The sequence below is a fragment of the Ahaetulla prasina genome, chromosome 7, assembly GCF_028640845.1.
Source record: "Ahaetulla prasina isolate Xishuangbanna chromosome 7, ASM2864084v1, whole genome shotgun sequence".
NCBI classification, from domain to species: domain Eukaryota; kingdom Metazoa; phylum Chordata; class Lepidosauria; order Squamata; family Colubridae; genus Ahaetulla; species Ahaetulla prasina.
The window spans coordinates 4,642,472-4,663,783 of record NC_080545.1 but is presented as its reverse complement, the minus strand read 5'-3'; the positions used below and the strand labels follow the sequence as shown (position 1 = coordinate 4,663,783).

The 21,312-nt window shown below is 43.2% G+C and overlaps 1 protein-coding gene across 4 annotated transcripts in view; it reads right to left on the bottom strand.

The window, feature by feature from the left end:
- The window catches only part of HGF (hepatocyte growth factor), a 93,569-nt gene extending 77,371 nt beyond the window's left edge, over positions 1-16,198 (bottom strand). For 2 of the 4 annotated variants that reach the window (XM_058191179.1, XM_058191180.1), the window contains exon 1: positions 15,975-16,198. In XM_058191179.1, coding sequence (XP_058047162.1) covers positions 15,975-16,041 — 67 coding nt within the window. In that variant the 5' untranslated portion in view covers positions 16,042-16,198. The remainder of the gene's footprint in view (positions 1-15,974) is intronic. The other 2 variants (XM_058191177.1, XM_058191178.1) reach the window with 1 other exon arrangement.
- Between the last annotated feature and the right edge of the window lie 5,114 nt (positions 16,199-21,312).

The following is a 21,312-nucleotide window of genomic DNA, read 5'->3' as shown; positions in this document are numbered from 1 at the left end:
TCCACCAAGCCACACCCACCAAGCCATGCGACGCCTACCAAACCACACCTACAGAACCAGTAGTAAAAATTTTTGAAACCCATCAGTGAGAGGATGGTAGAGAACAGGAAGGCCTGGAGGAAAGTTGTCCATGGGGTTGCAATGAGTCGGACAAGACTTCACAACTAACAATAAAGATGAACTGCACTCAAGTGATGGTTCAGCACATCAGCCAAAATGATCCAGGGTTAATTCAATCCTTTGGGATCTGAATATAGGAATTCTTCCCAGATGCATTTTTTAAAAAAATTTCTACTCCTGTTCCCATCTTCGCCAAGCAAATTTTTTGTTTCTTTTCTTTTTGCTTGCCAAAAAAAAAACGAAGGCTGGCAAAGTTAACCATAGAAAGGGGATGGATGGGAATTTGAATAGACACGATTTTCTATTAGCAACACAGAAGGACTTAATAAAGATGTTAGCTCACCGGAACAGTTTCCCAAACGATGTTATTCAAACAATACACAACCACAATCATGCAGAGCCAATTAAGGCTCCGAAGAGGGGAGGGTGGGGGGAAGGGGATGAATAACCAAGTATATTTTCTCTCTTTCCTAATGTGCGACGTTAGATGGGAGCATGCTTTGCGATCATGTATTAAATATGTGTCTCAAAATTGTTTCTGTCCTTCAACAGCAGCAAGTCCGACTGGTTCTAAAATTGGTGGAAACGTGTGAGATGCATGCACCCATTCCCAGATTGCCATAAAATTTGCATCCCCCTGATCTAAAAATCTATCCTTGGCAAAACATAATTGAATTCAGACATGTTTCAGGCATCAAGCTACGGAGAATGAAGGTCCTTTCTATCTAACTTTTTTATTTATTTATTTATTTTTGTCACAACAGTATACACAAACATCGTCATAAATAAAAAAACAAGTTATCATGAAAGAAATATATGTATATATAAGTAAAAACGTGCAACAACTATGTTAATTTGATATAATGAAGGGAACAATAGGACAGGAACGGTAGGCACTTTTGTGCTCTTATGCACGCCCCTTATAGTCCGCTTAGGAATGGGGTGAGGTCAATAGTAGACAGTTTTTGGTTAAAGATTTTGGGATTTTGAGTAGAGACTATGGAGTCAGGTAATGAGTTCCAAGCGTTAACAACTCTGTTACAGAAGTCATATTTTCTGCAATCAAGTTTGAAGCGGTTGACATTTAGCTTGAATCTATCGTTTGCTCTTGTATTGTTGCGATTGAAGCTGAAGTAGTCTTTAACAGGAAGGATATTGCAGTAGATGATTTGAGAAGTAAACTTCTCAAACTCAGTTCTAGAAAACCGAGGGGGGAAAAAGAATACAATACAAAAAAAAAAAAGAATGCAAATCGTTTTTCAGTTTCACATTAAACATATCCAAGGAGTCCTTGACTTATAACAGTTCATTTAGTGACCATTTGAAGTTACAAGGGCACAGAAAAAAGTGACTTATGATCATTTTTCACACTTATGACCGTTGCAGTATCCCCATGGTCACATAATCAAAGTTCAGGCGCTTGGCAAACGACTCATATTTATGTCGGTTGCAGTCTCCTGAGGCCATGTGATCAATTTTTGCCAGATTCACTTAAAAACCATGTTACTAACTTAACACCTGCAGTATTAAGTGTGTGTGTGTGAGTGAGAGAAGGAGGGGGGTGTTGCCTGTAAAAGTGACAAAATAAAAGGGCCGGATAGCTCAGGCTGGTAAAGCCTGTTATTAAGAACACAGCTGCCTGCAATTACTGCAGGTTCAAGTCCCACCAGGCCCAAGGTTGACTCAGCCTTCCATCCTTTATAAGGTAGGTAAAATGAGGACCCAGATTGTTGGGGGGGCAATAAGTTGACTTTGTATATAAATATACAAATAGGATGAGGACTATTGCCTTATACACTGTAAGCCGCCCTGAGTCTTCGGAGAAGGGCGGGGTATAAATGTAAACAAAAACAAAAAAATTAGTAGACCAGAGGAATGCTGGGGTTATCATTCTTTTTTTTTATTATTTGCATTTATATCCTGCCCTTCTCCGAAGACTCAGGGCGGCTTACACTATGTCAAGCAATAGTCTTCATCCATTTGTATATTATATACAAAGTCAACTTATTGCCCCCAACAATCTGGGTCCTCATTTTACCTACCTTATAAAGGATGGAAGGCTGAGTCAACCTTGGGCCTGGTGGGACTTGAACTTGCAGTAATTGCAAGCAGCTGTGTTAATAACAAGACTGCATTAGTCTGTTGAGCCACCAGACTTCAGTAAGGCATTTGATAAAGTAGACCACACAACTATTTAATGAGATAGAAAAATGTGGGTCAGATAGCACCACCACCAGATGGATCCGTAATTAGCTGACCAACCGCACTCAACGTGTAGTCCTCCGTGGAACTACATCCACATGGACGGAAGTATGCAGTGGAGTACCCCAAGGCTCTGTTTTAGGCCCAGTACTCTTCAACATCTTCATCAATGATTTGGACGAGGGGATAGATGGGGAACTCATCAAATTTGCAGAGGACACCAAGCTGGCAGGAACAGCCAACACTCCAGAAGATAGACTTAGAACATACAGAAGGATCTTGACAGACTTGAACAATGGGCGCTATCTAACAAAATGAAATCCAATGGTTAAAAAAAAAAAAAGCTCACCAACTTCAGATCGTTCTTGTTCATAATAATAATAACAGAGTTGGAAGGGACCTTAGAGGCCTTCTAGTCCAACTCCCTTCCCAGGCAGGAGACCCTACACCATTTCAGACAAATGGTTATCCAACATTTTCTTAAAAATTTCCAGTGTTGGAGCATTCACAACTTCTGCAGGCAAGTTGTTCCACTGATTAATTGTTCTAAGTGTCAGGAAATTTCTCCTTAGTTTTAAGTTGCTTCTCTCCTCGATTAGTTTCCACCCATTGCTTCTTATTCTGCCTTTAGGTGCTTTGGAGAATAGCTTGACTCCCTCTTCTTTGGGGCAGCCCCTGAGATATTGGAAGACTGCTATCATGTTCTTTTCCTTAAACTAGACACATACAGTTACTGCAACCGTTCTTCGTATGTTTTAGCCTCATGTCCTCTAATCATCTTTGTTGCTCTTCTCTGCACTCTTTCTAGAGTCTCAACATCTTTTTTACATCGTGGCGAACAAAACTGAATGCAAGATTCCAAGTGTGGCCTTACCAAGGCACACTTGGAATATTGCTCATCATAAATGGCGAGGAAATCTGGTTTTCATGAGCTTTTCCTACCCCTTAATAAATAAAATTCTCCCGAGTCACATGCCTGCAGACCCTGGTCAGATCCAGCCAACTTTTGAACTCAACCTTTCTATTACCACTTTCTCCCCCGACACCCATATTTTGCTTCGATGCTTTTCAGCGTTTGGAGAATAATTAAGTTGGTGAGAGCAGAGAAGGTCCCAGATCCCTTTTCCATAGTTTATTTCCGACATTCCGTTGGGCTTGGAAAGAATAACAAGGAAACACCACAAAAATGCGGATTTGATCTCAGTGTGTTGCAGGAAGCTCAGGTGCGCCCGTAAGAGTGGTTTCCTCTGTCCTTTGGAGGGCCATCAGCTTTGTCATATTTATGGCGGAAAGGACATTGTTTTCCCATGGTTTCCCTCCCACTGGTTCTTACACCTTTCCTTTATCCCACTTCCCACTGTGCAATTTATTAAGGAGAGTCGAGGTCAACAGCTACGCAGGGCCAAGTATTTACGTCAACATCAAAGCCAGCGAAAGTATTGAGTTAGGAATTGGGTAGGTTTAGTCTAGTGAAAAGAAGGACTAAGAATAGAATAGAATAGAATTAGAATAGAATAGAATAGAATAGAATAGAATTTTATTGGCCAAGTATGATTGGACACACAAGGAATTTGTCTTGGTGCATATGCTCTCAGTGTACATAAAAGAAAAGATACGTTCATCAAGGTACAACATTTACAACACAATTGATGGTCAGTATATCAATATAAATCATAAGGATTGCCAGCAACAAGTTATAGTCGTACAGTCATAAGTGGAAAGAGATTGGCGATGGGAACTATGAGAAGATTAATAGTAGTGCAGATTCAGTAAATAGTCTGACAGTGTTGAGGGAATTATTTGTTTAGCAGAGTGATGGCCTTCGGGAAAAAACTGTTCTTGTGTCTAGTTGTTCTGGTGTGCAGTGCTCTATAGCGTCGTTTTGAGGGTAGGAGTTGAAACTGTTTAAAGGGGTGACATGATAGCAGTCTTCCCATATTTGAGGGGCTGCCACAAAGAAGAGGGGGATCAACCTATTCTCCAAACCACCAGAAGGCAAGACAAGAAGCAACGGGTAGAAACTAAGCAAGGAGAGAAGCAACCTGGAACTGAGGAGAAATTTCTTAACTGTGAGGACAATTAACCAGTGGAACAACCTGCCTCCAGAAGTTGTGGTTACTCGATCACTGGAGGTTTTCAAGAGGAGACTGGACAGCAATTTATCTGAAATGGTATAGGACAGTAATGGCTAACCTTTTTGCTGTTATGTTCCAAATGCAGGGAGAGTAGAGGGGGGTCACACGCTGTTGTGTCTGCGCCCCCCCGAGCTGGGGCCCCTGCCAGAAAGTGACTTGGAAAGTGAGGGGGAAGGGCCATCAGGACTTACCTTGGGAGCATCGGCTTCCCTGGCTCTGCTCCAGGAGCCAGAGGCAGGCCAGGTGGAGGACATAATGAGGCCTCCATTCCCTGACTCTTTCCCCCCCAGGCCACATCTACAGGCCCAGCTGATGGCATTCAGGCCTGGCTGGACCCTAGGTTTCATAGGCAGGAGAGGTGGGAACAACAGAAGCAGGGGTGGGGCAGGCCTAGGAAGTGCTGAGTCATGGAGCCACACCCCACAGGATAGAAAAGCAGCAAGGGCTGCTATGCCTCTTCATAGCAGGCAAATCAACTGCTTGACTAGAGCTGAAGTACTGTTTGTTCCTGATTGACTCATCAGCATCAAGCGAGATAACAGAGACACTTGGCAGACGCTCGCTAGTTTGCTGCCAGAGCTGATAATGCTGGCTAATAAAGCCATCGCTCGGACTGAGGCGAGGGGGACAGAACACACACACATGTGCCCACACCCATAATGCAATGTCCCCCTGTGCACCATGCTCCTTGCACATGTGCACGCCTCCTCCCGTGCTCCCCCCGCCCTGCACATGCGTGCACAACCCCCCCCCTGTGCTCCCGCGTATGTGTTCACGACCCCCACAGCCCATTTTGGGCCTAGCAGGCCTCCTTGAAGCCTCATGGGACCAAAAATGGGCCACATCCCAGTGCCAGAGACCAGAAAATCTGCTGGCTGGTGGGAGGCGCGCGCGCATGCGTGTTGTGCCTCGTCCGCTTTCCTCGCAGCCGGGGCCTTCTTATCTGCTTCCGAACGCTGAAGAATGTCCTAGCATGCCTCCCGGCCCCAGCCCTGGCTCCATGCCCAGACAGGCTGAGGAAGAAGAAGCGCCTCCAGCCCCCAGCCCTGGCTCCATGCCCAGGAGCAACTAGACCCCTCCCCCTCCCCCACAGCATGTGAGCCTGAGGAAGGTCAATTACCAACAGCTGCAGACTGGAGTGACCCTCGCTTCAGGAGAATTGATAAGCGGCATCAACAGAAGGAAGGGAGGGGCAGGCCTGGATAAGTGCTGAGTCATGGAGCCACACCCCATGGCCTATATAAAGGATCTGCTTTCTGGCATTCTCTGAGTCAGGCAAAGTCTTAACATATCTTGCTGAAATCACTTTCTGGTCTCCTGCCTGCCTTGAGAACTTTGCTAGGACTTTGGCAGAGCTGCAGAGGCATGCCTGATTCGGATTTCCCTGACCCGGCCGTCAGCGGAGGAGTGGGACACGACAATGCGTGGTGGAGCTGAGCTGGGCAACAGCTTGTGCCATAGGTTCGCCATCATGGGTATAGGACCTCCTGCTCGAGCAGGGGGTTGGACTAGAAGACCTCCAAGGTCCCTTCCAGCTCTATTCTGTTTAAGCTAGCAAGATCCCCCTTTCTGTGTTCAGACAGGGTCCCAAGGAAACACCGGGCGGCTTAAAACCACGGAGTTGGTTCTTCAGTCAGAATACAGCTAATCCTCGACTTACGACCGCGACTGAGCCCAACATTTCTCTCGCTAAGTGAGACCTTCATTCAGTGAGTTTTGCCCCCATTTTACGACTGTTCTCGTCACTCTTGTCAAGCGAACCACTGCCGTTGTTAAGTTAGCAACTGGGTTGTTAAGCAAATCCGGCCTTCCCCTTTGACTTTGCGTGTCCGAAGTTTGCAAAAGTTTGCAAAATCACTCACTTAACAAATGTCTCACTCAACGATAGAATTCTTTGGTTGTAAATCCAGGGCTATCTGTTGTTATGAAGTGTAATTCCATAAAGAGTTAACTCCCCTAGTAGACTTAGGGTCAGGGTTTTGTACGGCGATGGTTCAACTGGTACAAAATTTTATTTTTCAGTGCTGTCCTCCGGAAGAAAATACTTCCGAGTTCAAAAATATGTATTCCCAGATAAACGTGTACAGGATTGTTGTCCACACAACCGCTCCTTTGTGTCCTGGGCAGACATAAACTGCTATGGACATTTGCAAAAGTCAGAATTTTTAAAGCAAGTATGTTGGGAAGGGAGGCAGTGGCTCGGGGGCTAAGATGCTGAGCTTGTCGATCAGAAAGGCTGGCAGTTCAGCGGTTCGAATCCCCAGTGCCGTATAACGGGGTGAGCTCCCGTTACTTGTCCCAGCTTCTGCCAACCTAGCAGTTCGAAAGCACTTAAAAAATGCAAGTAGAAAAATAGGGACCATCTTTGGTGGGAAGAGAACAGGGTTCCTTGCGCCTTTGGCATTGAGTCATGCCAGCCACATGACCATGATCTTTGGACAGCGCTGGCTCTTCAGAGATGAGCACCGCCCCCTAGAGTCGGGAACGACTAGCACATATGTACGAGGAGAACCTTTACTTTTACTTTAGCTATGTCGTGTTGTTCATTGCACCTGCTGGAAGTTTTAACAACGCACAATAAAATGTAGCACGTTTTATACATTTTATACTGACGTATGTTTTCAGGTTCAAATTCCTGGTCTGACATTTAATTCCAAGATAGCCTTGACTAAATTGTTTCGCAACCCTAATCTACCTCAGAAAGTTCAAATGAGGCCATAGTGTTAATCCAGGATAATAGAAGGAAGGGAGTTTGACCGGTTTCGACCCTTATTTACTTAACTGATCGGAGACGCTTAGAAAGAGGAAAGCGTTCAAATAGATATTCACAAAACCATTTGTCCTCTTTTAGGGAGGAGAGTCCTTCTTTTGTAAGTTCTGTCCTCTCTCGATAAGTGTCCTCCTACATCTCCTCCTTTTCGATATCTGAAGACTAATCTGTAAATCTCCCTATTCGATCGATGCCGATCCAATCCGTTGCGTGTGATGTGACGTATTTGTATTTGACATGATGGTTCGTCAAGGCTCGGTACAGGGCGGTGAGACGCGATTATGAGATGCATGCGCTCCGCATAAGAGAATTGTTTTGAGAGAGTGCACTGTGCACAAGAGTGTGCCACGCGCAAGTGGCTTTGTTTACTTCCTACCGAAACACGACACAGCACACATGCGTGCATTAGACTCACTTCTTTCTCAGTGAATATTCAATCATACACAGGTGAGCACAATAATTCACATTTTATTAATTCATTATCTATTTAATCATTTCCAAATGTATATAATTTTATTTACAAGCTTATTTATTCAATGGAAAAGTACTCGTTTAAATAACAATTCATAGGCACGTAAGCAAAATTACAATATAAAATGTTTGTTTGTTTGTTTGTTTGTTTGTTTGTTTGTTTGTTTGTTTGTTTGTTTATTTATTAGATTTATATACCGCCCTTCTCCCGAAGGACTCAGGGCGGTTCACAGCCAGATAAAAATAAGGTTACAAAAATTAAGAAATAATTTAAAAACTAAATTCAATTAGGCCGAAAGATAAAGGAATAATAAAACCACATTAAAACCAAAGTTTAAAATACGTTAGGCCAGCCCTGCACAATAAAACAAGAAGGTTTTCAGCTCGCACCGAAAGGTCTGGAGGTCGGGGAGTTGTTTTATCCCCGGAGGCAGCTCATTCCAGAGGGCAGGAGCCCCCACGGAGAAGGCCCTCCTCCTGGGTGTCGCCAGTCGACATTGTTTGACTGACGGTACCCTGAGGAGGCCCTCCCTATGGGAGCGCACAGGTCGCTGGGAGGCTATTGGTGGCAGCAGGCGGTCCCGTAAATAACCGTAATAATATTATTACAAATATTTTTTTTACTATGCATTTATCGTTTCATAGTGTATTCTGTATTACTGTTGCAATGAATAAAATGTTTCTTTTATTTATGATTATTCTTTTTCTTCAATTTATTTGTATCCTCCTCCTCGTTGTAAAAAAGTTAGTCACCTTACCATCCGCGCAGGTGTGCGGTGTCACAAAACCCGGCAATTCGCTTACATGCGCCATCCACACATATAACATAATAACAGAGTTGGAAGGGACCTTGGAGGTCTTCTAGTCCAACCCCCTGCCCAGGCAGGAAACCCTATACCACTTCAGACAAATGGTTATCCAACATTTTCTTAAAAATTTCCAGTGTTGGAGCATTTACAACTTCTGCAGGCAAGTTGTTCCACTTATTGATTGTTCTGTCAGGAAATTTCTCCTTAGTTCTAGGTTGCTTCTCTCCTTGATTAGTTTCCACCCATTGCTTCTTGTTCTACCCTCAGGTGCTTTGGAGAATAGTTTGACTCCCTCTTCTTTGTGGCAACCCCTGAGATATTGGAACACTGCTATCATGTCTCCCCTAGTCCTTCTTTTCATTAAACTAGACATACCGAGTTCCTGCAACCGTTCTTCATATGTTTTAGCCTCCAGTCCCCTAATCATCTTTGTTGCTCTTCTCTGCACTCTTTCTAGAGTCTCAACATCTTTTTTACATCGTGGCGACCAAAACTGAATGCAAGATTCCAAGTGTGGCCTTACCAAGGCATTATAAAGTGGTATTAACACTTCACGTGATCTTGATTCTATCCCTCTGTTTATGCAGCCCAGAACTGTGTTGGCTTTTTTGGCAGCTGCTGCACACGGATGGCTCATATCTAAATGGTTGTCCACTAGGACTCCAAGATCCCTCTCACAATTACTACTATTGAGCAAGGTACCACATATCCAGTACCTGTGCATTTTGTGTTTTTTTGCATGCAACATGTATGCAACATCAAACAACATGGTAATTTGCTTGCGCATATCACCTGCACATTCGTATGCCTTCAAACACACAGCCATATAGGACGGGATTGCGCCACAGGCAAGTCGCCAAACCAGGTTTGTTCAAACTGGTGCAAACAGGCTGAATCCCACCTATGTTTATAACCTGCAGAGTTTGGTCATGTGGAAAAATAGAGAACAGATTGCAGAAGGAAAAAAAAGAAAGAAAGAAAAAATATACAAATACAGGCCAGTTTGTACCCATATTTCTGACAATTTAAGGATGTCCAATTTGGGTTGCAAAAATCCAGGTGTCCACATGAGGACAAGGAAGAGAGATTTTTTTAAAAAATATGCCTGCTGTCACACTGGACTCGTTCAAGGTTTTGCAATCCAGATCCGATGGCTTGAGGTCATTTAACGGACTATATTAAAAGGAGTTTAATTCAAAGTGAAGAGAAATTGTGAACATGCATTTGTTTTTGTTTTCTCCCCTTGCGCTGGAGCTAAATGCAAATCTCACCGTCGGCTGTAGCAAATTCAAACCTCATTGGAAATATTAAGTGAAATCGCTTTTTACAAAGCCTGTAGCAAATAGAATCACCCACCCCACAGCAGAAAACTTCTAAATGGAATATGATTAATATGTTTATTTACATATCATTGGGAATAGTAGGACAGGGATGGTAGGAACGCTGGTGCGCTTATGCACACCCCCTTAGGGACCTCTTAAGAAACATGAAAGGTCCACTGTAGACAGTTTAAGGTAAAAAGTGTGGGGATTAAAGAGCCTAACAACAGGATCAGGTAGAGTGTTCCAGACATTTACTACTCTGTTGCAGAAGTCGTATTTCCTACAACCAAGATTAAAGCGAATTACATTGAGTTTGAATCTACTGATGGCCCTTGTCTTATTACAGTTGAAATTAAAGTATTCATTTACAGGTAGGACGTTTTGGTAAATAATCTTATGAACTAACCGTAGGTCGGAACATAGGCAAAATAGTTCAAGGCTATCCAGACTTAAAATTTTATTTCGAATAGGTATAGGGAATTTTATTTAATTAACGTCTGTAGCCACCCACCTCAAAAAAGAGACTCTGTTACTGATTCGGTTGCAATTGAGATGAAAAATGAATTTTTTTGGAGTGGGGAGGGGGAGTCTTTAGCATCCATACTAGCAAAATAAGAAAATCAGTCTGGTGTTAAAGAGTGGACTCATATTGTACACACAGCTCTACTTAAGTTAAATGCCATTATTATCTCCCCCAAAAGGAGGAACTGAGACTGAAATAACATCCACGTGATCCAAAAGAAAATATTGTGTCTCGAGATAATGTTAATGATGGAATTGCTTAGATGGTGAAGTTATTTGGAAGGGGACAGAATGAAAAAAAGAGGAAACCCCGGTACCAGCCTCAGCATCGATAAAACAGTTGAAGGCTACAAGGACAAGCCTGCTCTAATATTTTGAATGGATAGAGATGATGACTGGGAAGATTCTTGAAAATTGCAATCAGATGAGAAGCTATAATTTTCCTGGTGCGTAAACTATATTTTTTATATAATGTTTGCAAGGGTAAAAGTAGAGTCAGCCGGTACTCTTGATACCTCCAGAGGTCAACATTAGGAAAGTTATCTAGACAAAATGGGTGACATGCAAATCAATCAGATAGATAGATAAGATAAGATAAGATAAGATAAGATAAGATAAGATAAGATAAGATAAGATAAGATAAGATAAATAGATAGATAGATAGATAGATAGATAGATAGATAGATAGATAGACAGACAGACAGAGATAGGCAGAGAGAGAGAGAGAGAGGGAGAGAGATAGACAGAGACAGAGACAGACAGACAGACAGAAATAGGCAGAGAGAGAGAGAGAGGGAGAGAGATAGAGAGAGACAGACAGACAGACAAATATGGGTGGGTGGGTGGGTGGAGGGATATGTTGGTAGGTCAGCAAGTTGATAGATCAATAAAATAGATTTGACAGATTAATAGATTGACAGATCAATAGATAGGTGGAGAGACAGAGAAATAGAGGTAGATCAAGAGATTGACAGATCAATAGCTAAGGAGAGAGAAAGACAGAGAGAGACAGAGAGAGGTATGTCAGTAGGTCGACAGATCAGTAGATCAATAGATAGATCAATCAACAGATAGATCAATTTTGACAGATCAAGAGATAGGGAGAGAGATATAGATAGGGAAAGACAGAGAGAGAGATTATAGAGAGAGATTGATTATCTATCAATAAATTGATAGATCAATAGTTTGACAGACAGATCAAGAGATTGACAGATCAAGAGATAGGGCAATAGATAAGGAGAGAAAGAGAGAGGTAGAGAGATAGAGACACAGAGAGGTAGGTCAATAGGTTGCTAGATCAACAGATAGATCGAATAATAGATTGACAGATAGGTCGAGAGAGAAAGAGAGAGAGAAAGAGAGAGAGATTGGTAGGTCAATAAGTCAATAGATCAAGAGATTGACAGATGAAGAGATAGATCAATAGATAGATCAATAGATAAGGGGAGAGAGAGAGAGAGAGAGAGAAAGAGAGAGAGAGAGAGATACAGAGAGAGAGAAGTAAGTCAGCAGGTCGATAGATCGATAGAAGCTTTCTCTTGCCTTCTTGGATGTGTTTCAGCTTTCCAATCAAGACCCCAAGTCTGGGATTTTCCAGTGTCTCCCATTCAATCCCAACTACAGTGATGCTACAATGATGTTCCCAAGGTACAGTCAAAACAAGTCAAGATGGCAGCCTCTGGTGGCTCAACAGACTAATGCAGTCTGTTATTAACACAGCTGCTTGCAATTACTGCAAGTTCAAGTCCCACCAGGCCCAAGGTTGACTCAGCCTTCCATCCTTTATAAGGTAGGTAAAATGAGGACCCAGATTGTTGGGGGCAATAAAAGTTGACTTTGTATATAATATACAAATGGATGAAGACTATTGCATAACACTGTGTAAGCCGCCCTGAGTCTTCGGAGAAGGGCGGGATATAAATTCAAATTAAAAAAAAATTGGAAGTTCCACCTGTTTTTTTTCCTACATCTTCATGGCCACCGTTTTAACAATGTTCTTGACCATCTCCTGCAAGCATCCATAACTAATTAATCCAGTCTTGCTTTGGGTTTTTTTGGAGCTCAGCCAAGGTTGGTGAGATGCTTCCATCCCGTTGGCATCAAAGTCAAGTCTCTCTGGAGACTCCAAGTCAACTCCCGATGACTACTCAACACGAACCTGTTTTTAATTTTATTTATTTATTTATTGGCATTTATATGTCGCTAGCGCTTTTGGGTCAGGAATCCTTATCCATTCCCCCTGCCCCACTTACACACACACAAAAAATCCTTCCTAATTTAACCTACAAAAGCAACATTTCACTCATGGCATTTGGGTGAACCTTAGTTGCTTCCTGTTTCTCTCTAAAGTCCTCTAAGATTTCTTGCCTCTGTATCGTATCTCAACTTTATGTATTTTTTTTTATGTACACTGAGAGCATATGCACCAAAGACAATTTTTTGTGTGTCCAATCACACTTGGCCAATAAGGAAGTCAAGTCAAGTCAAGTCAAGTCAAGTCAAGTCAAGTCAAGTCTAGTCTAGTCTAGTCTAGTCTAGTCTAGTCTAGTCTAGTCTAGTCTAGTCTAGTCTAGTCTAGTCCAGTCCAGTCCAGTCCAGTCCAGTCCAGTCCACTCCACTCCACTCCACTCCACTCCACTCCACTCCACTCCACTCCACTCCACTCCACTCCATCTTATTGTATTCTTCATTCCAATATCTGTTCTATTCCTATTCCTATTCCTATTCCTATTCCTATTCCTACTCCTACTCCTACTCCTATTCTATTCTGTCTCAACTCAAATAGTGAAAGGGGGAAAAGAGAGAGAGAGAGAGAGAGAGACAAGAAATCAAGCCCACTTTTTAAAAAAATCTTTTTAAAAAAGATGGAAGAGCTGCAATTCCTATCCAAGACCCTCAGAAAAAAAAAATCTCCATCCAGCGTTGTACATTTACGCATCACTTCTGGCATGTATGTTTCTTCCTTGCCACTTGTCTGAAGTTGGGATCGGTCAGAGAGGGCAAAATTAAACCATCTGGCTCCAAAAATAGACAACCCCAGGCACGCACAAGCGCTGAAAGTCACACTGGTATAGAGAAGTTGACTGTCCTAAACTCTGCTCGAAAGGGTTACCCTGCCCCAGTGGACAGATTGCCAAGGTCCGGACAGGCGAGGGAGGGAGGGGATCCTTTGCTTCCTTCTCAAACGGACGAATCCCTCCCACCCAACCGCATCTGGAATTTAAAGTGGAGGTTTACCCCGAAGCTGGCACAGCCGAGTCGTCCAACAGCTGAGCGGTTTTGCACGTGTACTGGCGTACCAGCCGTGCGGGCTGCTCACACGTACAAGAGATAGATAGATAGATAGATAGATAGATAGATAGATAGATAGATGGATGGATGGATGGATGGATGGATGGATGGATGGATGGATGGATGGATGGATGGATGGATGGATGGATGGATGGATAGATAAATAGATAGACTGATGATAGAAGATAGATAGATGATAGAAGACAGATAGATAAATAAATAGATAGACAGAGACAGACAGATGAAAGAGAATAGATCATAAACCATAGATAGATGAGAGAAGAGAGAAGAGAGAGAAGAGAGAGACTGAGATAGATAGATAGATAGATAGATAGATAGATAGATAGATAGATAGATAGATAGATAGATAGAATAAAAGAAAGATGATAGACAGATCATAGCTCTTAGAAGATAGATAGGTAGATACCCCATTTATCTGTATTTACTTCCTTTGTTCATGTTTATGTTCATACTTATACTTGCTACCTTGTACATGTTTGACAAACAAATAAATACACAAAATACATAGATCATAAATCATAGATGATAGAAGAGAGAAGACATAGAAAGAAAAGAGAGAAGAGATACAAGAGAGAGAGAGATTATGATAGGCAGACAGACAGACAGAGACGGACGGATGGATGGATGAAAGAGAGGGGAGAGAGAGAGAGAATAGATATATAGATCATAAATATAGATAGGTGATAGATGATAAAAGAGAGAAGAGAAGATATAGAAGAGACAGAAAAGAGAAAAGATAGGAAAGATAGATAGATAGATAGATAGATAGATAGATAGATAGATAGATAGATAGATAGATAGATAGATAGATAGATAGATAGATAGATAGATAGATAGATAGATAGATAATGAAATAGAGGAGAGAGAGAGAGGATAATCATAGAGGATAGATAGGTAAAAACATAGATCATAGATCATAAATCATAGATACATGATAGAAAAGAGAGAGAAGACAGAGGAGAGAGAAAAGAGAAAGAAGAGAGAGAAGGTAGAAAGATAGATAGATCTACACATACAAACACACAAACGCTCAGAGGGTTTAAAGAACGCACGCGCGCCTACTTGTTGTTTGTATACACTAGCACACTCGGGGGAGTAGCTCTCCGAGCTTAGTAAGTTTGCTTGCAGGCGTTTCGTGACCCAAACTAGGGGAAGCCACCAATGCTGGTCATCAGCGCTGATCTTAGCTAGTTGAGAATGAGGACCGCTCATTTCAACTCTGAAGCTACAAATATTATTCTCCTTTATCGGTCCAAATAGACGCACGAAGTCTGCAAAAGGAGACCAAAGGCGCTTCTGCGAAGACCAGCCAGCTGTTTGGGTCTCTTTCAGAACTTTCTCCAGCTCTCCCCTTCCCTTTAAATCTGTCCCGGGAAGAGGCGTCCCACCCCCAAACGTAACCCTTGCAGGCCCGGATTTTCTTTTTTTCTCCCGCGTCTCCTCGTCCCGACTACAGCACCTCACTTGGTCCCCCCTCCCAAAAAAACAAAACCTGGGCGGGCAAGCAGATGTCCAAGAGCACACTTCTTGGACCCCGAGCTCCCCCAGGGACGAAACCTTTTAAAGAGCCGCGCGCGACGCGCAAGCTCCCGCGTACACGTGTCTGCGCCTCTCCACAACCATAAAGAACCATAACATCCCCCTCACACACACACACACACAACGATTGCAATATGCCCAAAGCCCTCGCGGCGTTTTCCTCTCAACGGCCGGAGCGCCCAGACGCTACCTCTCTTTCTTCTCTTCCCACCTTCCCTCCCGCGTACACGCGTGTCCGCGTCTCCACGACCGCGACGACCTCACAACATCCCCCGACGATTGCATTCTGCCCAGCGCCCCTCGCGGCGTTTGCCTCCAAGCGTCCCGAGCGTCCAGACCTCTCTCCCCCTCCTCTTCCTCCCTTCCCTCCCGCGTACACGCGTGTCCGCGTCTCCACGACCCCATAACACCACCACCACCCGACTATTGCATTCCGCCCAACGCCCCTCGCGGCGTTTCCCTCCAAGCTCCCGGAGGGGCCAGAACTCCTCCTCTCCCTCCCGCGTAACACGCGTGTCCGCGTGTCCACGACCCCGTAACATCCCCCCCGACCATTGCATTCCGCCCAAGGCCCCTCCGCTGCGTTTGCCTCCAAGCGCCCAGAGCGCCCAGACCTCTGTCTCCTCCTCCTCCTCCCTCGGACACGCGTGTGCGCGTCTTCACGACCCACCTCCCTCTCCAAAGCCACCGGCAGCCTTCACCTCGCCGACAGCTTGGGACCCCCCCGCCGCCCCCCGAAAGCGGCGCCCGGCCAACTAGAGCGCAAACTAACCTGCCGGCGGGACGGTCAGGACGGAGTGGAAGAAGAGCCCGAGTGACAACAGCTGGTGGGTCCACATGGATGGGGAGGAGGAGGGGGGGCTGGCTACCTGGGGCCGGTGTGGAGGGGAGGGGAGGGCTCTTCCCCCTTTCCAGGGGTCCCCAAAGGAGGCAGAGGAGGCAACAGAGGAGCCCGAGAGCGAGGAGCTGCTATTTATTGCAAAGAGCCCCGGTTTGGGTGAGTGAGTAACAGGAAAACCCTCGGTCCCAACTCCCTCTTACGGTAAGAAAGCGCGTTCACAGCAGCGGCGCCGCCGCGCTCTCCCCGCCTTCCCCTCCCCGCCAGCCCAGCCCGGGGAGGGGGGGAAACCGAGAGGCACAGAGACCACCGCAGCGCAGCGCAGACGGCCAGAACCCACGTTTCCAAAGTAGGGTGGGGGGTCCCCTCCAAGGAGGTGGCGAGAAGCCACTCTGGAGAAGCAGCTCCGCTTTGGAGCTGGAGGATTGTTCTTACTTTTAAAAAAAACTCCCTGCTTGCAGAAAGCTAGCCCCTTAGAGCCCCGAAGGGGGGGGGTTGCTTGCTTGCTTGCTTGGCCTTCTTTCCCGTCTGGGTTGGGAAAAGTTGGTGGATGGTGGTGGTGAGGCAGTGTGTGTGTGAGAGAGAGAGGCTTATTCTACAGAGGAACGATTGAGTCTGTCATCTGCACCTCCATAACTGTTTAGTTTGGTTCTGCAACCCAACAAGAAAGACACAGACTTCAGAGGATCATTAAAACTGCAGAAAAAATAATGGCTACCAACCTGCCTTCCATGGAGGACCTGTATACTGCAGGAATCAAGAAGAGGGCCGTGAAAATACTTACAGACCCCTCGCATCCTGGACATAAACTGTTTCAACTCCTACCCTCAAAACGACTCTATAGAGCACTGCACACCAGAACAACTAGACACAAGAACAGTTTCCCCCCCCCCAAGGCCATCACTCTGCTAAACAAATAATTCCATCAACACTGTCAAACTATTTACTGAATCTGCACTACTATTAATCCTCTCATAGTTCCCATCACCAATCTCTTTCCACTTATGACTGTATGACTGTAACTTTGTTGCTTGTATCCTTACAATTCATACTGATATTGATTGTTTCCTGATTGCTTAATTGTACCCTATGACTATCCTTAAGTCTTGTACCTTATGATTCTTGATGAAGGTATCTTTTCTTTTATGTACACTGAGACCATATGCACCAAAGACAAATTCCTTGTGTGTCCAATCACACTTGGCCAATAAAAATACCTCTTCTCTTCTCTTCTCTTCTCTTCTCTTCTCTTCTCTTCTCTTCTCTTCTCTTCTCTTCTCTTCTCTTCTCTTCTCTTCTCTTCTCTTCTCTTCCTTCCTTCCTTCCTTCCTTCCTTCCTTCCTTCCCTTCCCTTCCCTTCTTCCTTCCTTCCTTCCTTCCTTCTCTTCTCTTCCTTCTCTTCCTTCCTTCCCTTCCATTCCATTTTATTCTATTCTATTCTAATTCTCTTCTCTTCTCTTCTCTTCTCTTCTCTTCTCTTCTCTTCTCTTCTCTTCTCTTCTATTTGATGGTGCTGCACCCAATTTGGATTAAAAAGGCCAAGGGTTCTGCAAGAAGATGCTTTGTGTGTTACCTAGGTTGGTTCTAATCAAGGTGGTGGGGGCAAGGGAGGGGTGGAGGTGAGAGAGAAGAAAGGAAGGAGGGAGGAAGAGAGAGAAAAGGAGAAAGAAAGGGAGAAGGAGAGAAGAGAGAGAGGAGGGAAGAGAGCGAGGGAGAGAAGGAGAGTAAACAAGGGTGGGAGAAAGAGGAAGGCATAAAGGCAAGGAGAGTGAGTGGGAGTGAGAGAGAGGGAAGGAAGGAGAGTAAGAGAGAGAGAGCAGGAGAGGATGGGGAAGGAGAGGGAGAGAAAGAGAATAAGAGAGAGGGAAGGAAGGAGAGTAAGCAAGGGAGGGAGAAAGGGAAGGAGAGTAAGTGAAAGTGGGAGAGGGAAGGAAGGAAAGTAAGAAGGAGAGAGCAGAAGAGGGTGGGGATGGAGAATGAGGGTAAAAGAAAGAGGGAGGGGGAAAGAAGGAAAGGAGAGAGAGAGGGAGGAAAGGAGAGTAAGAGAGAGGGAGGGAGGGACAGAGATGGATGCTTGCAATGCGTAATTGTCTAAAATTCTGCAGCCTCAAGTAGGCTCCATATCAGCCAAAGGAATAGCAACCATTCACAAAGCTCGGTCAACCAGGGTACCTGAATTCACACAACTTACACACAGCCACCCAATGACCAAGCTTCAAGCACGGGCCAAAGCAAGAAGTTTTATCGTCTTAGCAGTTTTATCATCTCCGGTCTTCGTACACGCATTAGGATTGGACCCACCTATCATATATTTGCTTTTTTGTTTTATTTAACAGTTGCTTACGTTGGTCATTGGCCACTTTCAAAGAAGCTTTCTTCTATAAAAGCATCAGATCAAGAACGGTGATTAAAGAGATGATAATCCAAACCCTTAAATTTCATTTTTTTTAAAAAAAAATTTAAATTTTCTTTTAACACAAAACGTTCCATCATTCATTAAACGGTGTGTTGTCTATTTACAAATTTTTTTCTGTCATAGCAATTAAAGCTTACCACCGTATTCATTATTTATATCGACTCTTATTTTAACATTAATGCTTAATACTTAACATATCTATTATCATACCATTTCTCTTCTTATTTAACTTTATTATACATTACTTTCATATTTATTCTCTAACCATTGAGAAAAGTAAATCCCATCTATCGTAATAATCAGATTCTGCCTTTCCCTTATTTGCTAATGTTAATCTATTCATTTCTGCCCATTCCAATATTTTCTTAATATTTTCATCTGCGGGGAATCGCTTCACCTTTCCAATTCTTTGCAAATACAATTCTAGCCGCAGTTTATTACGTGAATAATCAAGTATACATTTTACATATTTTTTTTCACCATCGGTAAAAGATTACTTTGTCCACTCCAAACGCCCTAATAGAGTTCTGCAGTAAAATAATACAGTTTTCCTGCGGTCAACTTTGCCTACTGTTGATTATATGTCTCATTATCTTGTATCAGTACAGGTAGTCCTCGACTTATAATCGTTCACTTAGTGACCATTCAGAGTTACGACGCCACTAGACAAAGCGACTTATGACTGTTTTTCACACTTATGACCATTGTAGCGTCCCCCATGGTCATGTGATCAATATTCAGGCACTCGGCAACCGACTCGTAGTTGCGACCATTGCAGTGTCCCGAGGTCACGTGATCAACTTTTGCGACCTTCTGACAATGGGGAAGCCAGATTCACTTAACAACCGTGTTACTAACTTAATAGCAGTGATTCACTTAACAACCATGTTACTAACTTAATAACAACAGTGATTCACTTAACAACCGTGTTACTAACTTAATAACAGCAGTGATTCACTTAACAACCGTGTTACTAACTTAATAACAGCAGTGATTCACTTAACAACCGTGTTACTTAACTTAATAACAACAGTGATTCACTTAACAACCGTGTTACTAACTTAATAACAGCAGTGATTCACTTAACAACCGTGTTACTAACTTAATAACAGCAGTGATTCACTTAACAACCGTGTTACTAACTTAATAACAGCAATGATTCACTTAACAACCGTGTTACTAACTTAATAACAGCAGTGATTCACTTAACAACCGTGTTACTTAACTTAATAACAGCAGTGATTCACTTAACAACCGTGTTACTTAACTTAATAACAGCAATGATTCGCTTAATAACCATGTTACTAACTTAATAACAGCAGTGATTCACTTAACAACCGTGGCAAGAAAGGTCATGAAATGGAACAAAACTCACTTAACAACTGTTAACAGAAATGCGGGGCTCAGTTATGGTTACAAGTCGAGATCCACCTAGGAGACCATTAGTGTTATTTAGGATTAACTGTCTAACTTAACCCCTGCAACGATTCATTTAACAACCGTGGCCAGAAAGGTCGTAAAATGGGACAAAAGTCACTTAATGTCTTGCTTAGCAACATAAATTTGGGGCTCAATTGTGGTCCTAAATCGAGGACTTCCTGTATTATCTGCTCGGATTTTCTTTTTCCTCTTCCCAGGTTTATCCTATAAACTTGGATTTCCTTCAAATTTCCCATCCAATTATTAACCAAATCCAATCCTTTTTAGCTTCCTGCAAACCTAATAATAATGTGAGCTGGAGCTGCCAGCCAATAACTATATTTGTAGCACTAATTCTACCTAACTTGCTTGCTTTTTTTAAAAAAAAAATATTTTTAATGTTTTGTATTCTTCTTTCATTCGATGTCGTAAAATGGTATCTGAAATGGGTTTGCAATTCCCCCCACCATTTTTTTTTTTTTAATTTATCTTTTCTACAAACCGAAGGAGGAGGTGTGTTCGTTTCCATCCGGCCCAAATTTTACGATCTTTTTTTCAATAATCCAAGAATCTTCTTTGCAATTGGAAATTTTCTTCCCCTGTTTAGGTAACACAGTTTAGAAGGTTGTTTGCTTCCTTCTCTCGTTTCATTTGTTGTTGTTTAACTTTGTTTATTTTTTGTTTATAGTTCGGGGTTTTTGTACCATGAAGAGGTTTGGAGGGGGTTTTTTGGGCTCGTTTTATTTATTTGAGTACAGGCATGAAAAAAAAAAAAAACCATAACCAAATTACCAAAAAGTTTCTTTATTTTTTCAAATGTTTGTTTGTTTGTTTGTTTTCTCCTGATTTTTCCTCACAGATAGGGCAAGCAAGGACATCATAAATATTGTCTTTGATTATCTGGCACTCCAGAGACAGAAAAACCTACGTGAAATTTACAAAATCTCCCTTCAGGGTCTATGAAAGGCACAGACTGAAAAAACAGAAAAATTATTTTAAAAAAACTTCCTTAAAGAAACATTTGTGATGTTGAACAGATTTTTCAGACAGGCCTCTCTGTTTCTTGTAAGTCCCAAGATGAAAATTTGGAAGACTATATCACAACGTCCATCTGAAAAATTTCCCTCCGTTCAGTGGTGGAATTCAATTTTTTTTTACTACCGGTTCTGTGGGCGTGGCTTGGTGGGCGTGGCTTGGTGAGCATGGCAGGGGAAGGATACCGCAAAATCTCCATTCCCTCCTCACTCCAGGGGAAGAATACTGCAAAATATGCACCAAGACAAATTCCTTGTGTGTCCAATCACACTTGGCCAATAAAATTCTATTCTAATTCTAATTCTAAAATCCCCATTCCCACCCTACTCCAGCGGAAGGAGTTTCTTCCTTCCTTTCCCTTCGTTCCCTCCTTCCTTCCTTTCCAGGGGTGAGTTTCACTTA